This window comes from Nothoprocta perdicaria, unplaced genomic scaffold (assembly GCF_003342845.1).
Source record: "Nothoprocta perdicaria isolate Ctin4 unplaced genomic scaffold, notPer1 scaffold_48, whole genome shotgun sequence".
Lineage (NCBI taxonomy): Eukaryota > Metazoa > Chordata > Aves > Tinamiformes > Tinamidae > Nothoprocta > Nothoprocta perdicaria.
In genome coordinates, this window is record NW_020455732.1 from 4401571 (window position 1) to 4424001 (window position 22431).

The following is a 22431-nucleotide window of genomic DNA, read 5'->3' on the forward strand; positions in this document are numbered from 1 at the left end:
CACAAATCCCTTAGGAGCCCAATGGCAACAACAGATGGGCTCAGGAAGGAGGCTTGTCCCCAAGCAACTTCTCCAGCGGATGGAGGGGGACATCAGGACAGAGATCTCCTAACAGAGATGCAGATGAGCATCGCAGGGCTTTCAGGCAGAGAGGGCTGGATAAACCCCATGTCCCCACCACAGATTGCTCATAACACCCCTCCAGGCCCTGTAGATGGTCATGCTACTCCCTCTGATGACAGTTTATCACCCTGGTCCTTGAGGGACCAGCTCCACAATGCAGTAAGATCTGACCCTTGGTGCTTGTCCTATCATGATATGAGGAAGAGACACCCAGATATGACTTGAAATGGGGTCATCCACCCTCAAGGGATGGAGGAACCTGGGCCAAAAGCAGGAGACAACCTCGGAGACATCACAGCCATGCCATGGAAAATGATGGGTGCTCCGAGTGGATGGAGCCCCCATTGCTGGTGGGTTTTCCCACATTGACACCCAGTCCACAGGCAGCACAGGAGCCAAATGTGGGCGCAAGGGGTTAATTCCATGGCAGTATCCCACAAAAACAGCCTTGTTGGGGGCCGCCCTGCATCTCTGCAGCGCAGCCCCTGGGTGCAACCTCTCACTGGGTGCACCTGGGGGGGGGTCCCCAAAGTGCCCCACTCGGAGAGGTGCCCCCAAATCTAGGCTGTCAGGCCTGGGGAGCCCCAAAATCACCGCCCAAACTGGGGCCGCCTTCCTCTAGATGTCACCATCCTCCGCCTTTTCCGCCGCCACTCCAGATTTTTTTTTTTTCCTTTCTCCAAGATCCAGTTTTTTTTTTTTTTTTTTTTTTTTAAATTCCTTTCTGATCTCTTTCCGGCCATGTGTGATTGCCGTTTCCTCTGGGCGTCCATTTCGGCAGCCCCAAATTAAGCGGTGGCGGCGGCGGAGCAGGGGGGACGCGGCAGCCTCCCCCCTTACCCCTCGCCAGCCGCCTCGCGCCCCCTGGCGCCATCGGCACCCCCGGAGTGCGCCCGGATCCCTGGGACGCCCCCAGGGGCCCGGAGCTGGGCACCCCGGCGCCGGTTCTCCCCCTTTTCCCGGCCCTCCAAGCTTCCCGGGATCGAGCCGGCCCGGCCACTCCGGTGTCGATCCCGCAGGACACGGAGCCCAAGGAATCCCCTGCCTGTGGCTCCGGCTGCAGCTTTTCGCTTTTCCGCTTTGCAACAAGGGGGATTCACCGCCCTCCACCCCACGGCTACCAAGGGGCCGCCGCTATTCCCGTCTCCCCAGGCCTGGCCGTGATTTATTTTTATTTTCCTTTTTTTTTTTTTTTGCCTTTTTCTTGGATTTTTTTCCCTCCTCCGGCCCTGATTCGGAGAAGCCGTCACTGCTGCCCATCTCCTCACTAGCGGAGCCGGACTCACCGCCCTCGCCCTCGCCCCGCGGCCCACCCCTTCCGACAGCCGGGAAACGCCGGGAGGAGAAACCATCCGGAGGAGAAACCCTCGGGGCTTCTCGGCTTCCCCGGGGGGGGCTCGCGCCCTCCTGCATGACCCGTCCCCGCGGCTGCGCCGGGCGATGGCCGCGCGCTGAACATGTCGGCGTCCAGGCTCAACGGCGGCGTCAATGGCTTCCCGGAGGAGGGCAGGATGGAGGCGGGCGACGTGGGCCGCATCCTGCGCTGCCTCGAGATGGGCACCGTCCTCACGCTCTTCTACCAGAAGAAGTCGCAGCGGCCCGAGCGAAGGACCTTCCAGGTGAAGCTGGAAACCCGGCAGATCATCTGGAGCCGCACGCCCGAGAAGGTGGAAGGCGACAGTGAGTAGCGCCGGGCGGCGGGATGCTCCGCTGCGGGTCTCGTTCCCCCCATTTCCCAGTTCAAACGCGGCCGGAGAGGGTGGACACGGAGCCACGCTCGTGTCCTCCACCCTGGCGGTCCTCCCATCCCATTCCTTGGCCATCCCGCTGGAAGCATGCTGCTGATGCTGGAAATACGGTCCCTAAAGCTCGCTCGGAGCATCCATAAAAATCACCCCTCGTTGTGGATTCTCTGGTGTCTAATAGGCTCCCAGCACCTACTACGCTTTCTCCTTCAGGTTTTTTTTGACAGGGAGGATTTGCAGCTCCATGATGACTTTTAGCTGCCGTTGCAAGACGCTGCTGTGGGCCCGTGATGCTCCCTGCCACCAAGCACGGGGCACCCATCACTTTTCACCCCAAGCACTTTCCCAAACCGAGCCGCAGGAAGAGCTAGGCCTCACTTTTCCCAAAGCGCCACTCATTTTGGCACGGATTTGGCACAAAAAATCCCGTCGTAGTCATGCCGGGGTGTCAAAAGCAGCCCAGGAGCTGTAGCCACCCAATGATCAGCGCTTGCCCAGACCCACTTGGCTCTGGGCAGGCAGATCCCCCTTGCAAACCATGGCATGGAGGAGGAGGAGGAGGGGAAGGGAGGAAGGTTGGGGCACCTGTGCCAAGTTTCTCCTCTAAGCCAAGGACAACAAGCCCCAGGGCCACCAGGGAGCCAGGACCATCAGGGAGCAAAAACTCCCTCTCCACTCACGGAAATAACCTGTTTCCGGCTTTTTGCTTTTATTTGTGTGGGGTTTTGTCCGTTTTGTTTTTTTTTTTTTTTTTTTTTTTTTTTGGCATTTCGCTCCCCATGCTCTGCCTCACTTTCCGCACCAGCCCCACGGAGTACCCCGGCTTCCCAACCGCAGCCGGCATCCTCAGGGATCTCGCTGCCGACCTGGCGCCAGCCGGGACCGTTTCAAATCCGCCCTTGGCTGCGGCGAGCGGCTGCCGAGGGGATTACGGGGCGGCCGTCAGCGCTGATGTCTCTGTTATCGGGGCCGGCTGCGATGCCGGGATTTCCTTGGGAAAGCCTCGCCGTTCCTGGCAGAGGTTTTAATTTCACGCTGTGTTAATGGCACAAGGGGCACATGTCCCCCTGCCCGGCTGTGCTCTGCGGTTCCTTGGCCCCCGATGGCTGGACCTGAGCTCAGCCAGGCTAGCAAGGGGCGAAGCGAGCGCCTTGCGCTGCTTTACCCCCAAAATTTGAACCCTGGAATTGCTCCAAATTGGAGAAATAGGGATGAAAGCAGCAGGGGCAAAGGGGCGGCTTTGGCCTTTCCTCATCTCCTGGCATGGGGAGAGGACACAGGAAAAACCTGGCTAAAAATAGAGCAGTTTCCAATCTCCACTTGGAAAATCTGCTGGGCTGCGATGGGAAAGCGCCTCAAAAAGGCTGGTTCAGTCAGCAGGGCCCAGCCTAGGTTTTAAGGGACTTTAAGATTTTTTCCTCTTTCCTGGCATTTTGGAGCCACACAGCGATGTCTAGGGGGAGCAATGCAATTCCCCGGCATGGCAGTTCCTTCCTGGCCACTTTTCCTGGCTTTTCTCCTCATGCACGGATCTAGGGCAGATAACAGATGCTGCATGGACCCCTTTCCAACAGCTGGTCCTGCTCTGGGGTCCCAGGCTGCCCATGTGCCCGTCGCAAGGCTCTGGCTGCTTCCTCCGCCTGCGGAGGAGAAAGGGATTTTTGCAGCCAGAATGGGACATGGGACCAGGCCCCCCCAAACCAATGTGAGGTGAAGTTTGTAGACGCGTTCTTGGCATAATTGCCACAAATCCATCGCTGGTGTTGGCTGTGGAAAGCCTGGTGCCCACGCAGTAACCGCCGGCCGCGCTCTGTCACCCATGGCTCATCCCACCGGGCACTTTGGTCTTTGCAAAACTGGAAGATTTTGAGGTTGGATCCTGGGCTTTCCTTCCCTGGGACGTGCAGCCCCAGGGTCCCCAGGTTTCTCGCCCCTCTGTGACGCCAGGAGAAAGCTCTGCCTCTGCAAACGAGCAGGTTGGCTCACGAAAATGCTCCCCGTGACATTCCCTTTCTGCTCAAGCAACCCAGTTCCCACCCTCTCCACGTTTGCAGAGCCGACTGGGCACCCGTCACAGCCTCGGCTGCTCCTGCATCCCTGCACCCTTCCTCACCGGGGCTGTAGGAAACCCAGCTGGAAAATCGCCGGGAAATGACCCATTTCCTGCGGCACAATAAGCCCAGCCGGGCGCCTCTCTCCCCCCTCCGCACACGGACGCACATTCTGAGCGCAGCCTTGGCTGCACCAAGCCCTTTCCGGCCCCGGGGGCCCCTGTCCCAGCACCCCAAGTGACAGATCCACAGGGGGGTGACACCCCATCTAAGGGGGCCAGCATCAGCTATTGTTACTAATACTCAAAATATTATTTTTATTATTATGCTGCCACTGCCCAGCACGGTGGGATGGGCTCGCTCTGTAAATGCAATTGGAAATATTCTCCGACGTCGTAACTCCAAGGAAGAGTCCGGCCCGGAAACCCAGCCCTCCTGCCCCGCCGGCGGGGACTTTATATAGCCAGGATAATGAGAGCGCGGGGCCGGCCGGAAAGCAACGCCCTGCGGTCCTGGCCTTCGAAATTGCCACCTTTGGGCAGATGTCTTCAATTAGATGATGAGCTCAGACCGTTCTGGAGGAGAGGAGGCCAGAGCACCCGGAGGAGGGACAGAGCAGAGCTTGGATGGAGGGCATGGAGCAGCCCCTGACCTCCTGGTCTACGGCATGGCCACCTGAGCATAGGGTCTGCCTTGGGGACAGGGCACTCTGGAGGACACATGGCACCCATAGTGCCTTTGTGCATCCATGGGTAGTGCTGTGGGGATGTCCAGTCTTGAGGACATTGTTCCTCAGAGGACACAGGGTGCCTTCATGAACCCATGGACAGTGTCATGGGAAAGTCCTGTCCTGGGGACGTGATTCCCAAGAGGACACCATGAGCAGTGGAGGAGGAACCATGGTGGAGGAACCATGAGCAGTGTCAAGGGGTTATCCCATCTTGGGGACATGGCTCCCCAGAGGACACATGGTGCCTTCATGCACCCAAGGGCAGGGCCATGGGGCTGTCCTGTCTTGGGGACATGGATCCTCCAAGGACACATGGCACCCATGGTGCCATCATGCATCCATGGTGCCATCATGCCCCCATGGGCAGTGCCATGGAGATGTCTCGTCTTGGGGACATGGTTCTCAAGAGGACATGTGGCACCCTTGGGCAGTGCCAAGGAGTTATCCTGTCTTGGAGATATGACTCCCCAAAGGACACATGGCATCCACGGTGCCATCATGTCCAATGGGCAGTGCTGTGGGGGTGTCCTATCTTGGGGGTCAGACATTCTGGTGACACAATCCTCTGGAGGATCCATGACCATGGCATCTTCAGTGCCATCATGCCCCGATGAGCACAGCTGCAAGGACACGCTACCTGGGGACAAGGCTCCCCAAAGGACATGCAGCACCCGTGATGTTGTCACAGTAGTGGACATGGTGCTGCATGGTTGTGGTGACATTGTGGCTGTTGTGCCATGTTGTGCTGTACGGTCTCCATGTGGGCATCTCTACCACTCTGGGCAACTCAGCAGGAGCCTTCCCTGCCCCTTCATACGTGTTCTTCCTCCTTCACCCACAACATCCTTCCCATTTTCCTTCTCTTCCGTTCCTTCTTCCATTCATTCTTTTTATTTCTCCTTCTCCTTCTCCTTCTCCTTCTCCTTCTCCTTCTCCTTCTCCTTCTCCTTCTCCTTCTCCTTCTCCTTCTCCTTCTCCTTCTCTTCTCCTTCTCCCTTTCTCTCTCTTTCTTCTCCCTTTCTTTCTCTTCTCTTCTGCCTTGGACCCAGTGCAGATGTTGTGGCTCTGACCCTGCACGTTGTCCCAAACCCTGCTCCATCCACGCTCCTCTGTTCCCTGCCCCAAAAGTTGATGCCAACAGCACCATGAAGGATGCCAAGATCCTACCCCCTGGGCACCATCCCTTCTCATCCCATGGCTTCTGCATCCCACTGATGTCCTCCTCTGGCCTGTCTGCCAGCCACCTATTGCAGAGCATCCCGCTCTGAATCCCACTTCCTTCCATCGCTGCAAAGCCCCAAGTTGCCATAGCCCCTTGTCTTGCCCTCACCCTCCTGGGTGGCAGGGCTGAAGGTGACGGTTCTGTGTCCTTCTCTCCATGCAGTCGACATTCGAGAGATAAAGGAGATCCGCTTGGGGAAGAACTCGCGGGACTTCGAACGCTACCCGGAGGACGCTCGCAAGCTCGACTTCACCATGTGCTTCATCATCCTCTATGGGATGGACTTCAGGCTGCGCACGCTCAGCGTGGCTGGTTCGTGGCTTCTTTTCTAAGGACCTCGGGTTTTCTTATCCATCTCCAGTCCCTGGCTTGGGACATGGCAATGGGAAGAGGGGAGGAGAAGTTCCTACTTTGGGGGCACCTACCTGGTGATCATCCCTGCCTCCCTCCACCTGGCATTAGGCATCTCATTCATGCTCAGATGCAGCACAGCCCTTTATCCGCTCTTCTCTCCTCCTCCCAACCTCACTATCCTCATCTTCTTCCTCTAGCTTTCTGTGAGGAAGACATCAACCTGTGGATAACAGGCCTCAACTGGTTGGTGGCAGACACCCAAAAAGCCCAGACCCCACTGCAGATTGAAAGGTGAGGAGGGCTCTGTGACCCCAGTGCAGCTGCTCCTTGATGTCCTGTACGGTTGGGACATCAAGGGAGATGAGCACACACAGGGGACAAATTCATGCTGAGCCCCAACTCTTCTTTCCTTCCCCAGGTGGCTGCGGAAACAGTTTGATGCCATGGACAGGTCACGGGAAGGCAGGTGAGAGGCCAGCTCGGATGGGCTGGCGTCACTTCCAGGTGGGACACATGGATGCACATCTTCTCCCCCATCCTCCACTCAAGGCTCGCATGGTTGGATCAGTCCCATGTTCCCAACTAAATTGGAAAAAAAAGAAAAAAAAAAGAAAGAAAAAGGGAAAATTGCTTTTGGAGCAAATCTGAGAGTGCCATTCCTTTACAAGGGGAGATTAAGGTCCCTCCCCGATCTGATCTCCTCAAAGCTGTTTTTGTTCTCCTTCAAAACACTTGGGAAATAATTGCTCATATTTTGGAGTTGTTTTGGGACTGTTTGGCTGAAGGTCCTGGGTCCATGATCCAAAACTTGGTTGAGGTCAGGGCCCCCAGCCAGCAACCAGGCTGGCTCTAACAAGGAGGTACATGAGGAGACCTCTGTGCAGAGGCTCTGTGCCCAAGTGGTCTTAGCTGTCCTTCAACCTCACTAGCACCAGCACCTTGTCACACGGAGGAGATAGAGGGTCAGAGGAAATTGGAGCAGTTTGGGGGAGTCAAGAGACATTGAGGGGATCAGAATTGAGGAAGCCTGGCAGGATTGGGGTAGCAAGGTATCAGGAGGGATTGAGGATTGGGGACATCAGGGGACACTGAGGGATCAGGAAGGATCATGGCACTTGGGAGGTATCTGGGGAGAACTGCAATATCATGGAGAATCAGGTGAGATGGAGGGAGACCAGGAAAATTGGATATGAGGGTCATGGAAGACTGGGGATCTGTGGAAATGGGCAGGACCTGGGGAGATCAGGGGAATTGAGGAGACTGGGGAAATTGGAGAAGACTGAGAGAGATCAGGACACTTGAGATGATCCCACAGTGCCAGCCCCCCAGTACCTGAGGTTCTCCTGAAGGTCCTGCAGGATCTGACAGATGCTCTGACCCCACTTCTCCATCCCACAGCATCACAGTGAAGGACCTGAAGGCCATGCTGCCCCAGGTGAACTACCGTGTACCCAACATGAGGTTCCTGCGGGACAAGCTCGTGGTAAGGCCCAGCGCGTGTCCTGGCCACCCCAGCTCAGCCCCTGGGCAGGGACACTGGAGCAGGAGGCTTCTGTGGGGCACCCCCACCACGTTCAGGGATGCAGACCATTATCCCACCGCACACCTCGGTGTGTGGCCACCCTGCCATCGTGGTCCCTGTGCCAGCTGCCTGCTCACACACTACCCTCTCTCCCTGGCCCTCCAGGAGGTGGAAGCCAGGAATGAGATGACTTTCTCCCACTTCGTCCAGTTCTACAAAAACCTGATGTTTGACACACAGAAGTCGGTAAGAGATATGTCTGCAGCCCTATCCACCCAAACATCCCCAGTTGACCAAGTGGTCCCCATCCAGCTAAGGCTAAGAACTCCTTTGCTTTGCAGGTCATTGAGCAGCTGGAGCTCTCCTTCCCCTTGCGGTGAGTACCCAGACACTCATGGACCCCTCTGGCATCACAGCCACCCTCTGAGGACAGGGTAAATGGAGGGATACATTGCCTGTCTTGACCTGGGACAAGGCTGGACATGAGGGACAAGGACAGGGTGGCAGACATGGTCCATAGGAACGGATCTGAGCAGATACATGAGGGAGAAATGAGGTGCGCAGAAGTGAGGTGTGAGTGGGGATGTGAGGTAGGTTGGTGGGACATGGTGGAGCCATGGCAGGGATGTCAGCCCAGATGTTGGGGCAATGTGTGCACAGGTGATAGGGTGACATCAGGGGACGTTATTCAGGATGTGCCTGGGATGCTGGAAGCTGTTGCACCACCTTTTCCCGCATTACCTCTGGAAACACAATGGATGCAACCCCACGTTCTTGCGTCTTCCAAACCAGTGTGGCCCTGGTTGGGTCTCTATTGCTACCCCATGGGACAGCTCTGAGTGCTCCCAGGCTTCCTGTGGTATTTCCTCTCCTCAGACTTATTGCACACTGCCTTGCAAAGGCAGGATGTTGTGTTAAATGGGGGCCTCAGGAGAAGGAGCCATGGGCTGGTGCAAGCAGCTCTCCTTTCCCTCTGGAGAACTTCCTTGGCTCGCCTCCTGAGGACCTCTTCATACCCCCAGGAACGTGGATCGGCCAGAGCTCTGCCAGATCTCTCTCTATGACTTCCAGAAGTTTCTGCTGCATGACCAGAAGGTGGGTTGTCCCTGTGATCCCTCCATGTCCGAGGTTTCCACAGCACAATATCATCCCCAAAGGGGTCACCTTGGTGGCTTCTCACCACTGCCTGCACCCAGCCGCATATAGACACTTTTATATAGATACTAAAGATAACCTCAATATCCTCACCAAGACCAGGCAGTGATTTCTCATTCTGTCCCAGAGAACACTTTATTCTTTACTAATTTGAGACTTCCTCTTCCCAGTTATTAGGATCACTCCCAACCTTGTCCAACAATCCCATTCTTTGCAGGGAATCCCTCAGGGATCCTTCTGGCTCCAGTCTTGGAGATACCTTAAAAATCCCCCAGCCCCAGCCTTAAAGAACCCCCAGGTTCCTGCTGGTCCCGTTCTTAGAGATCCAGGGGACCAGAATCCCAGAGGGATCTCCTGAACCAGCCTTAGAGATTCCTCAGGGTTTACCCTGACTCTGACTTTAGAGATCCTTTCTGACTCTGCCTTAGAGATCTCTTAGAGATTCCTCCTGCCCCAGCCTTGGAAGAGTCTTGGAGATGTCTGACCCTGGCTTAAGAGATCCCTCAAAGATTCCTCCTGACCTCAGTCTTGTTGATTCCTGAGGGAATCCTCCCAGGCCTGGTCTTGGAGACCCCTCAGAGATCCTTCCTGGTCTGGACTTGGAGATCCCTCTGGAATAGCTCCCAACCTCCACCTTGGAAACCCTCCTGGGTTCCTGCAGGGCCCAACCATGGAGACCCTGATAGGATCCCTCTTCCTGATTGCCTTATTGCTCCCAACTCTCCCTGAATGGTGCATCACGTTTCTGCCCTAGGAGCCCTGGGCCAGTGACGTGGGCGTGGTGCGGGACTACATGTGCTCCTACCTCAGGGACTGTTCCACCGAGGCAGCAGACCCCTCCTTCCAGCTGGATGAGGTGCGTGGCCACCCCACAGTGACAGCCCCTGCAAGGATCTCCCACCCCAGCACGCTCTAACTTCTCTGCTTCCTCCCCAGTTCCTGACTTACCTCTTCTCCAAGGAGAACATGGTGATGGACTCAAAATACGAGCGCGTAGTGCCTGAGGAGATGAACCACCCCCTCTCACAGTACTGGATCTCCTCCTCTCATAACACGTAAGCCAGACTCTGCCCCAGCCTTGGGGCTGCCCGTCCTTCGGCATCCGAGGCCCACTCGTCCTCACTCACTCTGGTTGACCTCTGTGCTTGCATGGAGCCTCCTTGCTTTTATTGCTGGCACAAGTAGCCAGCCCATTCACGGTTCCCCTTGCTCCTCTTAGGTACCTGACAGGGGACCAGTTCTCCAGCGAGTCCTCCTTGGAGGCGTACGCCCGCTGCCTCCGCATGGGCTGCCGCTGCATTGAGCGTGAGTGACCCCATCCTTGCTGGCTTTCCCAGTTGCTGGGACCTCACAGTGATGACCCCCTCAGCACCCCGCAGCACATCTGACAGATGGTTCCATAGGCACATCCCATGCCCCACTGGCACGCTGGGGTGAGGGGTGGCCTTCTTGCATCCTCTGGGGCCCAAAAACCTCCTCCGTGATGCATGGAGAGATACATGACACATCTGCATGCCAGAAGTGCGAGCTGGGAGCAAGGCAGGGATGTGGGCCTGGAGATGGGCACACGTTAACTAGACTGTCCCCCCCATTCAGTGGACTGCTGGGATGGCCCAGATGACCTGCCCATCATCTACCATGGCCACACACTCACTTCCAAGATCAAGTTCCTGGATGTCCTGCACACCATCAAGGAGCACGCATTCGTCACCTCCGAGTAAGAACCCCCAGTACCTTCACCAATCTCACTCCGAGCTCCCAGGCCATGTTTGTCTCACAGCACCCTCAACTCTGGTCCCTGCAGAACCAAATTCCCCTCTACTTACTTCTTCTTCTGCCTGTGGCCCAGCCAATGGCTCACCGTTTGCTCCCTCAGGCTTTGGCTTGTCCCTGCTGGGAGTACGAGTGAGCTGAGACTGAGACACTTTTCATGGCTGCTTCCTCCAGGTTCCCCATCATCCTCTCCATTGAAGACCACTGCAGCATTGTCCAGCAGAGGAACATGGCCTCCCATTTCAAGAAGGTCTTTGGGGACATGTTGCTCACCAAGCCGGTGGACATCAACGCTGATGAGTTACCATCACCCACGCAGCTCAAGAAGAAGATCCTTATCAAGGTGCAGAGCCTGACATCTCACTGAAGCTCCTCTTTCCTGACAGGACCAGGAGGGGCAAGAACAACATTAGGCTGAAAGGGATGGGGATTTCCCCAAATACCTCTAAACCCAAATAATAGGATGCTAGGGATCTCTCAGTGCAAGGACAGACCTGCAGGGCTTGGGAATCTCTGGATACATTGCAGGTGGTGTTGATGGCACAGAATTATGCAGGAGATAAACACCAAAATTCACCAGTTGTGAGGAAATCTGCAAGGCTCTGCCTTTACTTCCTAAATATCATCTTGAGAGCTTGGCAAGTGTCACAGAGTGATGGGGTGACCATCCCAGCTGAACTCCTCTCTCTGGGCTCTTTCCCCAGCACAAGAAACTGGTTGAAGGCAACCTGTATGAGGAGGTCTCCACAGCCAGCTACTCCGAGAATGACATCAGCAACTCCATCAAAAATGGCATCCTCTACCTTGAAGACCCCATTGATCATGTAAGAGTCTTTCTTACCAAAAAAAAGAGGAGGGGAGGGGGGCCAGGAACAAATGCAGTCAGTCAGTCAGTGATGCAGGACATGCTGGTGTGGGAGAGCATCAGGATATGGAGCAAGCACAGGGCGCACACTCTGCTAAGTCATTGCTATTGCATGGAGACGTTGAGCAAGAAAGGGGGCCTTAAAGCCCTACTGTTTCACACCACCCTTGTCCCTGCCCTGGTGATTCTCCTTCTTTCTCCCAGACCTGGAGCCCACATTACTTCGTCCTGACGAGCAACAAGATCTACTACTCGGAGGAGACATCCCGCTACCAGTTCAATGAGGATGAGGAAGAGGTGGAGCAGAAGGAGGTGGGTGGAGGTGCACAACCTTCTAGGGGTCATATGAAGATATCCACGGGGAGGGGGAGAAGTTTATGGTGCCCCAGGTCTCTACCCCACGGCTTATGGGGACACTAACCCCTAATGTCTCTGGTGGTCCACAGGAGTTCAACAACAACGAGCTGCACTTCACAGAGAAGTGGTTCCACGGGAAGCTGGGAGGGGGCCGCGATGGGCGGCAGATTGCTGAGAAACTGCTGCACGAATATTGCACCGAGACAGGCGGAAAGGACGGCACCTTCCTCGTGCGGGAGAGTGAGACCTTCGTGGGCGACTACACTCTCTCCTTCTGGTAGGAGCCCCAGCCTGGTGGCCACACCATCCCCTTCCCAGCACGTGGCACATCATCCTCTTCCCAGAACATACTCCATGGGCAGTCCCTGTCTCTGCCACTTGGAGATGGCAGTGGGTTCAGGCCTTCCCCAGGAGATCGCCAACCTGGGAGTCCCTCTGGGTGATCAGGGGTTGTTCCCAGCAAATTCCCAGTTCAGAGGTGGGAATTAGGGTCAGTAAGAGGTCTGGGGGACAGCACTGGTTTTTACATGGCGTGCAGTGCCTTGCACAGCTGTGCCCTGACTCACATTGGACCCAGGAGCTACACAACACACGTCTACATGCAAGGGGCAGGAGAGGATGCTGGGGCAGATGCATCTCTGCTAAGACCTGGGATGCAGATGTGGAGACTAGGCAAGCCCTGTGCACCCCAGCACTGCTCACGACCTCCTTCTTCCCCTCCCAACAGGAGATCCAACCGCGTCCAGCACTGCCGCATCCACTCGCGGCAGGAAGCCGGCACCACCAAGTTCTACCTGACGGACAACCTGGTCTTCGACAGCCTCTACAGCCTCATCTGCCACTACCGCGAGGTGCCACTCCGCTGCAACGAGTTCGAGATGCGCCTCACGGACCCCGTGCCCCAGCCCAACGCCCATGAAAGCAAAGAGTGAGGGTGCTCCCTGGCCCTGCTGCCCTCCTCCTGCTTCATGACTTCTCCTTCCTGCCCTCCCTGTGCCTGGCTCTGGCCCCGTGGCAGAGCCAATGTTGGGCAAGGGATGCCCAGGGATGGTGGCATCAGCCACCCTCCTTCTTGCTGTCCCCTCTCCAGGTGGTACCACGCCAACTTGACACGCCTGCAGGCCGAGCACATGTTGATGAGGGTCCCACGGGATGGAGCCTTCCTGGTGCGCAAGCGCAGCGAACCCAGCTCCTACGCCATCTCCTTCAGGTGAGTGTGGCCTCCACAACATCCTGAGGTTGCATGGGCTGCTCCTGGGCATCCACGCTGCAAGGTGGGCTGAGAACTGCCCGGCTTGTGGCTCCTGTGACTCAACACTGTGAGGCAGGGCTGGCAGCCAGGGTGATGCCCCCTCCTACCCAGCTCTCCCCTATCGCTGTGGTCCCTATGATCTGGACCTCACAGCACCCCTCATGTCCACCCCCGTCTCTCTCGGCACCAGGGCGGAGGGGAAGATCAAGCACTGCCGCATCCAGCAGGAGGGTCGGCTCTTCATGCTGGGCAGCTCGGCCGAGTTCGAGAGCCTCGTGGACCTCGTGAGCTACTACGAGAAGCACCCTCTGTACCGCAAGATGAAGCTGCGTTACCCCATCAACGAGGAGACCTTGGAGAAGATGGGCACCACTGTGAGTGAGAGCTTGCTTTGTAGGCAAATCTGCCTCGAGCTTCTTTGGGATGGGAAGGTCTCTGCTTCAGCCTCCTAGAGGGCTCCCAGCCCTCCACCTCAGGGCAGGGTTGTTGCCATTGCTGCACTGGGACAGCCGAAAACTCCAGGATGGAGATCTAAAGACCCACCTGCAGCTCTCTCCTGGAGAGGGAGATTTGCTGCAATTCCAACCTGGCCACGCTGCAGTCTGCTTCAGGTTTTATCAGCTTCCCCCACCACAAAGAGTTTGCCTCAGTTATCTTTGTAATGCCCCTCGAATTATTGGGAAAGGGCAGCTAGCTGCCCCTCAACTGGATGCAGTTCCCTGCCCATCCTGGCAACCGAGCAGCCAGGTGACCTCGTTCCATTGTTTCTCCTTGCAGGAGCTGGACTACGGAGCCCTGTACGAGGTGCGGACCCCTCACTTCTACGTGGAGGCCAACAAGATGCCCATGGCCAGGGTAAGAGGGCAGACCAGTATCTTGCTCACCTTGAGACCCCCATGTAGCACCAAGCTCTTTGGTCTAATCCAGACCCTGTGCTGGTCTCTGAATTGACCTGCTGGCTGGAAGTGCAGCAGATATGTGGGGCTCCTGCCGTGCAGCTCTCCCTGAGGACACTACACGGGAATGCAGGAACTCCCTGCCCTCTACCTCATCCAGCCTCCTGCTGTTGGTGTGGGCTACTTAGGGACATCATTTGGATCCAGGAGCACTAACCCTGGGTAGCAAGACCACCTGCGTGCAAATGTCAGGGCTTGAGGAGTCAGGCTCAGCAGGGTGCCCTGCCACCAGCCCCAGGGCAGTGTCCCTAAACCAGGGACCCCTGAGGGACAAGCAGTGACGCCCATGTCTCTCTCCCCTGTGGCCCAGTGCACAGTGAAGGCTCTCTATGACTACAAAGCCCAGCGGGAGGACGAGCTGTCGTTCTGCAAGCAGGCCATCATCCACAACGTAGACAAGCAGGACGGTGGCTGGTAAGCAGAGTCCCTGGCCAACCTAGGGCAGCCCCACGTCCCCTACCATCACAAAGTGGCTTGTTTGCAAGCCCAGGGCTGGAAGGACCCTCCTAACACAAAGTTTTGCCAAGCGGGCACAGGTTTGGGATAGTCCCTCACATTCCCCACCACGTGTGCTGGAAGCAGAGCAGAGATGCTGCTGCAGGACAGGCCCACCATTAGCAGGATCCTTGGTCTGCAGCTCCAAGGTGGAGAAGTCCACCCTGAGCTGTGCCAGGGCAAAAGCTGCAGGTTAGCAGCTCCAATGGCATGTTGAGTCCCCAGAGATCCCCTTGCCAAGACCCCCTGGGACTTCGGGTGCTGCAAGACCACACAGCAACCACACGGGCAGTGGGTGCTACTGCGACAGCTTTTAACTGCCTCCTTTTCTGTCCCTCTCTTCTCCAACCATTCCCTGACATCACATGCAGTGTTAACACCCCCGTCCTCCCCAAATCAGTCCGCTTGCCTTGATCCTCTCACCCCTTCTAGGTGGCGGGGGGACTATGGAGGCAAAAAGCAGCTGTGGTTCCCAGCCAACTACGTGGAGGAGATCGTGAACGCGCAGGCACAGGAGCAGGATGAAGCTGTGAGTGGGATGTCCCTGTGCTGGCTCCCCATGCGCACCTGGAGTCGAGTCTGTTTGAGCATGGATCCTGATCCAGAGCCCAGGGATACTCCAGGCTCTGGACACAGCATCCTCATCCATAAGTGTTGTGGCATTTGAATGGGGAGAAGGTTTTTTCCTGGCTTTTGCTGAGATTTGACAAAACCAGGGGGAGTCTTTGGGGTTAGGGAGGCTGCCAAAGCAAGTGGGACAAAGTCAGCGAGCGCTGGGCTCCATGTGACAACCTTTCACCACTCTCTCTTCCTTCCTCTCCCGCAGTCATCGGAAAACAGCCCCCTGGGGAACTTCCTGAAGGGCTTCATCGACGTGCCGTCCTGCCACGTAGGTGAGTGTCTCCACTACGCACCCATGGCGGGGACAGGAGTGTGCAGGGGAAGCTAAGGTTCATTGCAATGGGATGAGGGCCTTGAACCTCATCACCCACCCGGATGAAGGACCCATTCGTCAACCTGGTGGCTGGCAGAGGCCACCAGCTGCCATGTGGCAGGTGCCGCGGCCAAGCAGGGAAGGGCTGAACGTCACTGCCCTTGCTCTGGCTGGGGGACGGGCAGCGGCCTCGTGGTGAGCGGGGGAATCATGGGGCTGAATTTGGAGCCCAAGAGGCCCGTTCTGCAACGTCCAAATGGTGGCAGACCTGGACAAGCCATGCCAGCAGTCGCGGCACTCGCCCTCTGCTGTGCCCTGTGTCGCAGGTGGCACCACAGCAGGTGACACCAGATTTGCACCCTCTCCCCTGCACCCTCGGTGAAGATTTGCCCCTGTTCGCACCCATGCGGCACCCCCAAAGCCCCATTGCAGGGCCAGAGCAGGCGAGAGGGGCCGAGCCGGGCACCAACTGGGGTGCAGGGGGGGTACCCGGGAGCCGCGGTCCCCAGCGCACTCCTGTCTCACGCTTTGCCGTGGGCCCCGCAGGACCGCTGAGGTTTCGTTTGCTCCACAGAGCCATCCGTTGGGAACCTCTTCAAGTAAAGCCCCCTCTGATGTCCTTATAGTTATCTCCAAAGACGGGAGGAGCTCCAAACCATTTGTCTTCACCATCCATTCCCAGCAGATGTCCCACGCAGCCCAGTCGCTGGACGTGGCCGCAGACACGCAAGAGGAGCTCAGCGAGTGGGTGGCCAAGATCCGGGAGGCCACACAGAACGCCGATGCCAGGGTGAGGGGCTCCTCTGGGTGCTGCAGGACCTGGAGAGAGGCTCAGCATCACCCGCTCCCTGCCAGGGAGACAGGAGGCAGGGAGAAAGGAGGCTCCCATGGGATCGCAAGCCCAGCAGCCCATATCCCCAAGCCCACTGAGCTGGCCCTAGTTGTGACAAGGGGTGAAATCCTGGGTGCAGAGAAGGAGATCCTGAGTTCTGGTCCTCAACGTCTCTGCAGAACATGGGGCAAAATAAGGGTTGCGTTTTGGAGCATGTTTCCATGTCATCATCTATAGAGTATCCCTGCAGAGGGGTCCGGGGGGAGGCTGGGGCATCGCAAAGCGATGGTTTCAGCTCCTGTTTTCCCTCCTACAGATGCAAGAGGGGAAGATCATGGAGCGGAGGAAGAAGATTGCACTGGAGCTCTCCGAGCTCGTCGTTTATTGCCGCCCGGTGCCGTTCGATGAAGATAGTAAGAGCCAGGAGGGTGATGGTCTCACCAGGGCAGGAGCTGGGCAGGCAGGGAACTGAGAGGTCCCAAGGGTGCTCTGCCCACTGACAATTTCCTTTTGTGCTTGCAGAGATCGGCACAGACAAGGCCTGTTACCGGGACATGTCCTCCTTCCCGGAGACCAAAGCAGAGAAATACGCCAACCGCAGCAAGGGCAAGAAGTTCCTGCAGTACAACCGGCGCCAGCTCAGTCGCATCTACCCCAAAGGCCAGCGCTTGGATTCCTCCAACTACGACCCGCTGCCCATGTGGATCTGCGGCAGCCAACTGGTGGCCCTCAACTTCCAGACCCCTGGTAAATCCTGCTCTTAGGGTGGCTGATGGGCTCGCTCATGCAGGTCACCTCATTTCTCGCATCCCTGGTGGCTCTCCCACCTGGTCCCACCTCTGGATGTGGCTTGGATGAGCTATCCAATCCCCATCTCCATCCTAATGGGGACATCCTCACTCAGTGCTTGGATGTTTCGTGTGATACCCAGCTGCTTCCCTTCTCCTATCCTGGGTCAGGGACTTTCTGTGGAGAGAAAAGAGGTTGCCTCCTTCTTCCTGGGGACCTCGAGGAGCCTTGAGCCCCAAGGCTCAGAGCTGCTCTGTCCCCATGTTTGGCAGATAAACCCATGCAGCTGAACCAGGCGCTGTTCATGCTCGGAGGCCGCAGCGGCTACGTCCTGCAGCCTGACATCATGAGGGATGAAACGTTCGACCCTTTTGACAAGAACAGCCTGAAGATTGTGGAGCCTATCACGGTGCAGCTGCAGGTAAGTGGGGGCCAGTGGCATGGGGGACAACAAGCAGAGAACGGTGACTTGCCAGCACCCCAAGGTGTTCACCATCAGTGCCAAGATGATGGGGTCTTTCATCTTCCTCAATCTTGAGGCCTTTGCAGGGGATTTCACATGCTTCAGCCCCATATTTGCTGCTGGGATATGCTCTGACCTCTGCCATTGCTCTACAGGGTTTGTTATATTGCAGCCTCTTAGATCTGTTGGTTCTTCTCTGCATGAGGTATTGCATGGAGCTGAGCAAAACCTGAGAGGGAAGGAGCTGGACAATAAAATAGCTAAAACAAGGTCAGGGCCACATTACTCCAAAGGTGGGTTACAAGGTCAGGGCTACTTTACCCCAGTGGTGGGTTACAGCTAGGACAGGTTAGCTTGTGGTCATCTGATCCTTGAGCAAGTTATGGAGAAAACAAGTTTCCTAAGCCAAAATCAAGCTAAAATAGGTCCAGATTCATACATAGACTAGAGAGAGTCTCGTGACACTCATTTGGCCATAAAGCATTGATGATATATAAAGGATAAAGCTACTCCAGGAACTCTTCCTAGCCTACAGGGCCAGGACAGCTGGGTCTCAGCCTCCTCTTCCTCCTCTTGCAGATCCTTGGTGCCCGGCACTTGCCCAAGAACGGGAGGAGCATCGTGTGCCCCTTTGTGGAGGTGGAGGTGTGTGGCTCCGAGTATGACAACAGCAAGAACAAGACGGATGTTGTCGGTGAGGGTCCACACGCATGTGTCTTTTGGGGTCCCACCTCGGAAATGTAATTGGGGTTTCCAGTTGGAGTTTCCAGAGTGGGAAAGGTGTCTCCCACTGACAACAAGCACCCAAGGGAGCTGTGACTGTGTGCCACCCACATGGACACCCATGGTGCCACGTCGGTGCCATGCCATCCAGGCATCCAGCCCAGCTCCATGCTCTGATCCCTGCCTGTTCTCTCCTTGCCTACCAGCTGACAATGGTTTCAACCCCGTGTGGCTCTTCAAGCAGTTCGTCTTCGACATCAACAACCCCGAGTTCGCCTTCCTCCGCTTTGTGGTGTACGAGGAGGACATGTTCAGCGACCCTAACTTTTTGGCACAAGCCACCTTCCCCGTCAAAGGCCTCAAAACAGGTATGCACCTGGGATGGAGGGTGTCCATCTCAATGGCTCCCTGGATGTCCACCTGAAATTCAGCCCCTTGGGGGCCTGCTTTGGGGATGGCAATGTGCTGGTGGCCTGCAGCAATGGCCATGCTGAAGAGACAGGGCAATGTCACAACCAAAATGTCACATCCAGGTTATCGGTCAGTGCCGCTGAAGAACAGCTACACAGAGGACCTGGAGCTCGCTGCCCTCCTCATCCACATTGAGATCATCAATGCCAAGGTGGGTCTCCCATGGGAACCTCCCTGTGCCCTGTGACATTCCCCAGATCTCCCACATCCCCTTTGCTCCCTCACCAGCTTCACCTAGATCTTCCTGTCCCACCTCACGCCTCAATTTCCCCTACTGGATGGGGAGAGTAGTGCCCTGGGTGCCTGCACCAGCCCCACGAGCCTCATGTCCTTGTGTCAGAGCAGGAGGAAGACGAGGAGAACCTCTACTCGTCCATCCAGCAGCTGCGTGACCGCGCTAGCGAGCTCTCCAGCCAGGTCTCCAGCTACGAGCGCACCAACAACTGCGACTCCCGCTACCAGCAGCGCCTCGACGAGCTGCGGGCAGCCCAGGAGCGACTCATGGAGCTCACCGAAGTGCGCAACCGCAAGTGAGTCTCTCCCGGCCACTCCGGGCTGTCCTCCCGGGGCTCTCCCTTGCCGTCAGCCCCTAGTTTGGTCCCCGCGGTCGGCGGAGAGGTCACTAATGTCACCTCTCCACCCCACGGCAGATTGATGGAGAAGAAGAAGAGGGATCGGCAGATGGTCAGCAAGCGCAACTGAGCCAGCTGGGGCTCGCTGGGCCTGGGGGTCTGGCCTGCACAAGCCCTGGCCGGTGCCACCAGCTGGCTACAGACATACCTTTGCCTGTCACCTGTGTCCCCTCCACGGCCAGATCCACTGCGGGCCAGGACTCAGAGCGCAGGGACCTCCTGCCACCTCCTCTCCTGCCCCAAAGGCACGGCAAGAGGGTGACGTGGCCACCCTTGGGACCCCACAAGCCCGCCTGGCTCTGGCCACCATTGTCACCGCCGGGTGCTCAAGGATGGCAGCACCGCTAGGTCCTGGGGCTGGATGATCCCAGCAAAGGACGGTGTCCATCATCTCCAGTTTGGGGAGAAGAGGGGCGTTGTGTTGGTCTATGATGTTTCTCCATCACGGCAGCGAGGCAGGAGGAGGGGAGCCTCCCTGCCTCCTCTCGCCCCACTCCCCGGCACCATGGCACCTGGTATCACGGAACCATGTGGAATGGTCCCGGAGCCTGGACACGGCAGAGGCTGCCCCAAGCACCCACTCATCCTGCTGCCTTCCCACTCTGCTCATCCCGGCTGCTTCAAAGGGATAGGATGGAGGACCCAGTGTCCCGCTGCCACCGCCGCAGGCTGGGCCAGCTTCCCCCAGAACAACAGGGCAGGTGACACCAGCTCCACCCCAACCTGATGGAGAAACTGAGACCCGGCACAAGTCTCCAGGTGCAAAAGAGGCCCGGGAAGGAGCAGGAGAGGCCGCCCCGTGTCCTGGGCCCTCCCTCCCTGCACCCATCCTGCGCTCAGGCCAGGCTGGGGACAGGAGAGGGGACCCCACTCGCTCCGAGCCAGCAGAGGACAGAGACGCAGGGGACAACATGGCTCAGGGCCAGGGGGTTCCCAGCGGAAAGGGGAGCTATAAATACCTGTATTTTCTTCTTTTATTCAGCGTGTACATACGGCACGTGGAGGGGTCTGTTACCAGCCACAGTATTAGGGCACTTGCGGGGGGACACCCCGAAATGTCCCAGGGTGCCCCCAGGTCCGACCACAAGGGAACAGGACACCCAGCAGGGAGGGTGCCCAAGGGGACAGGAGGCAAAATGTGGGCGACGAGGCAGCCCCTATCTCTGCATGGGGGTGTTGGAGGTTGAGGGACAAGGATGTCCCCAAGGTCATGAAGTGTCAAGGCCTCAGGGCTGTGTCCTGATAGCACCTAAAGGTAAGTCCAGCTTTTCCTGGCCCTAGCAAGAGGGGACTGTTCTTGGGTGATGAAAGAGGGACTGAAGCCCCAACAAGAGTTTGGTTATCACCAGAAGAAGACCTGGAGTGAGGACGAAAGAGAATCTCAGGATAGGGATATTCCTGGAAGGAGGCAGGCACAAACTCTTTCGCCAAAAGCGGTCCCCAACAAAGAAGTCACATCCAGACACCGTCCCATGTCCCCAGGATGTCCCCATGGGCTGGATCCACCTAGGGATGAAGCTTGCACCTCAGGGGCAACAGGGTGAGGACCAAGCAGGACCAAGTGGGATGGCTGGTGGCATTGCAGGGTGTCCCCCGAGGTGAGGGCACTCTGTCAGGGGAATCCGTGTATTCTTTGTATGAAAATAAATCTATTTAGCCAATATTTATACACAGGAACCTTGGTTTGATTCCCCCTGAGCTCCTGTCGTCGCTTTAGCCCCTGTTCAAAGCTCAGCCATGGGAGATGTCACCAAGCCAGATGATATCCCTGGGTTGGTGGCTAATGTCCCCATGTCACCAGGGTGTCCCATGGACTGGCTAATCCTAGTCTCCTGACCTGGTGTGTCACTACTGTCCTCACTGTTAATGTCATTGTGTCCACCTGTCATCCTGCTGTGACAGGTGGATGAGCACCATGAGGAGCTCTGCCTCTAACCCTTTTTGTCACAAGGAGGGAGATACATGGTCCCCAGGAGAATGTCCCAACAGTGGGAGTGATGGTTGGCCCGACAGGACCAGCATGGGACATGAGGTTTTGGACTGGGACTTGAGTGCTCTGCCTGCCACCCAAGCCAGAGGAGACACAGGACACAAGCCATGGGGACACATGGCCATATGGAGGCTGGACATGACACAGGACCATAGGGCACAGTGATACAAGGCATGGAGACATGGGGACAGGGGGACACAGCGCAATGGAAGTAAGGAGGTAGAGGCACATGAGGACATGGATCCATGCTGGACGCAGGGATACAGGACGCTGGAGCTGTAGGAAATCGGGCTATAGCAGGGAACACAGAGTCATGGAGCTACAAGACATAGAGATGCAAGATATGGGGATGGCACAGTCACAGGGATACACGTGTTTTAACAGGTATGGTGGTGAAGGGCCTGCGATTGGAATTGGTGATCTCCAAAGTCCTTTCCAACTATAATGATTCTCTGGTTCTGTAGTAGGACACAGGTCATGTGGACACAGGAGGGTTGACATGGTCCACAGGACCCTGGAGCCACATGATGGGTGATATGGACAATGGGGACATGGGCCTCTGAGTCCCATATCCTAGATCCAGTGAGCTATGGGATCTTAAGAATACAAGAAGGATGACATTGGTCATGAGGACATGGGGACACAGGATGATGACGCTGGCCATGGAGCCATTGGGGACACAGGGTGGTGACATGGGGACACAGGGTCATGATATGGACCATGGGGTCATGGGCTATGGGATGATGACACTGGCCAGGGAGCCATGGGGACACAACATGGGGACATGGGCCATGATGGCACTGACCATGGGGTCATGGGCTTTGGGATGATGACACTGGCCAGCGAGCCGTGGGAACACAGGGTGGTGACATAGGGACATGGACCATGATGACACCGGCCATGGAGTCATGGGGACACAGGGTGGTGACATGGGGACATGGGCCATGATGACACTGGCCATGGTCATAGGCTATGAGATGATGACACTGGCCAGGGA

The 22431-nt window shown here is 56.9% G+C and overlaps 1 protein-coding gene across 1 annotated transcript; it reads left to right on the forward strand.

The window, feature by feature from the left end:
- The first annotated feature begins 1502 nt into the window (after positions 1–1502).
- Positions 1503–19570, forward strand: LOC112954009 (1-phosphatidylinositol 4,5-bisphosphate phosphodiesterase gamma-1-like). Its single transcript, XM_026047152.1, has 32 exons — positions 1503–1803; positions 6034–6183; positions 6423–6516; positions 6644–6691; positions 7624–7708; positions 7913–7993; positions 8089–8123; positions 8770–8842; positions 9657–9758; positions 9839–9957; positions 10122–10207; positions 10499–10619; positions 10850–11018; positions 11380–11499; positions 11745–11852; positions 11987–12174; positions 12625–12825; positions 12988–13107; positions 13340–13523; positions 13927–14004; positions 14416–14519; positions 15033–15129; positions 15427–15493; positions 16161–16324; positions 16683–16779; positions 16889–17113; positions 17428–17576; positions 18198–18312; positions 18548–18709; positions 18875–18963; positions 19158–19342; positions 19463–19570. Exons 1-32 carry the CDS (start codon positions 1581–1583, stop codon positions 19512–19514), a joined length of 3891 nt encoding a protein of 1296 aa, XP_025902937.1. The 5' UTR covers positions 1503–1580; the 3' UTR covers positions 19515–19570.
- The last annotated feature ends 2861 nt before the right edge of the window (positions 19571–22431 follow it).

Bases quoted from the DNA above. Each gene is read 5' to 3' on its own strand.
- LOC112954009 (XM_026047152.1), top strand. From the start codon at position 1,581: ATGTCGGCGTCCAGGCTCAACGGCGGCGTCAATGGCTTCCCGGAGGAG. The intron at 11,853-11,986 runs GTGGGTGGAGGT...GGTGGTCCACAG, and splicing joins AAGAGGTGGAGCAGAAGGAG to GAGTTCAACAACAACGAGCT. The intron at 18,710-18,874 runs GTATGCACCTGG...TGTCACATCCAG, and splicing joins CGTCAAAGGCCTCAAAACAG to GTTATCGGTCAGTGCCGCTG.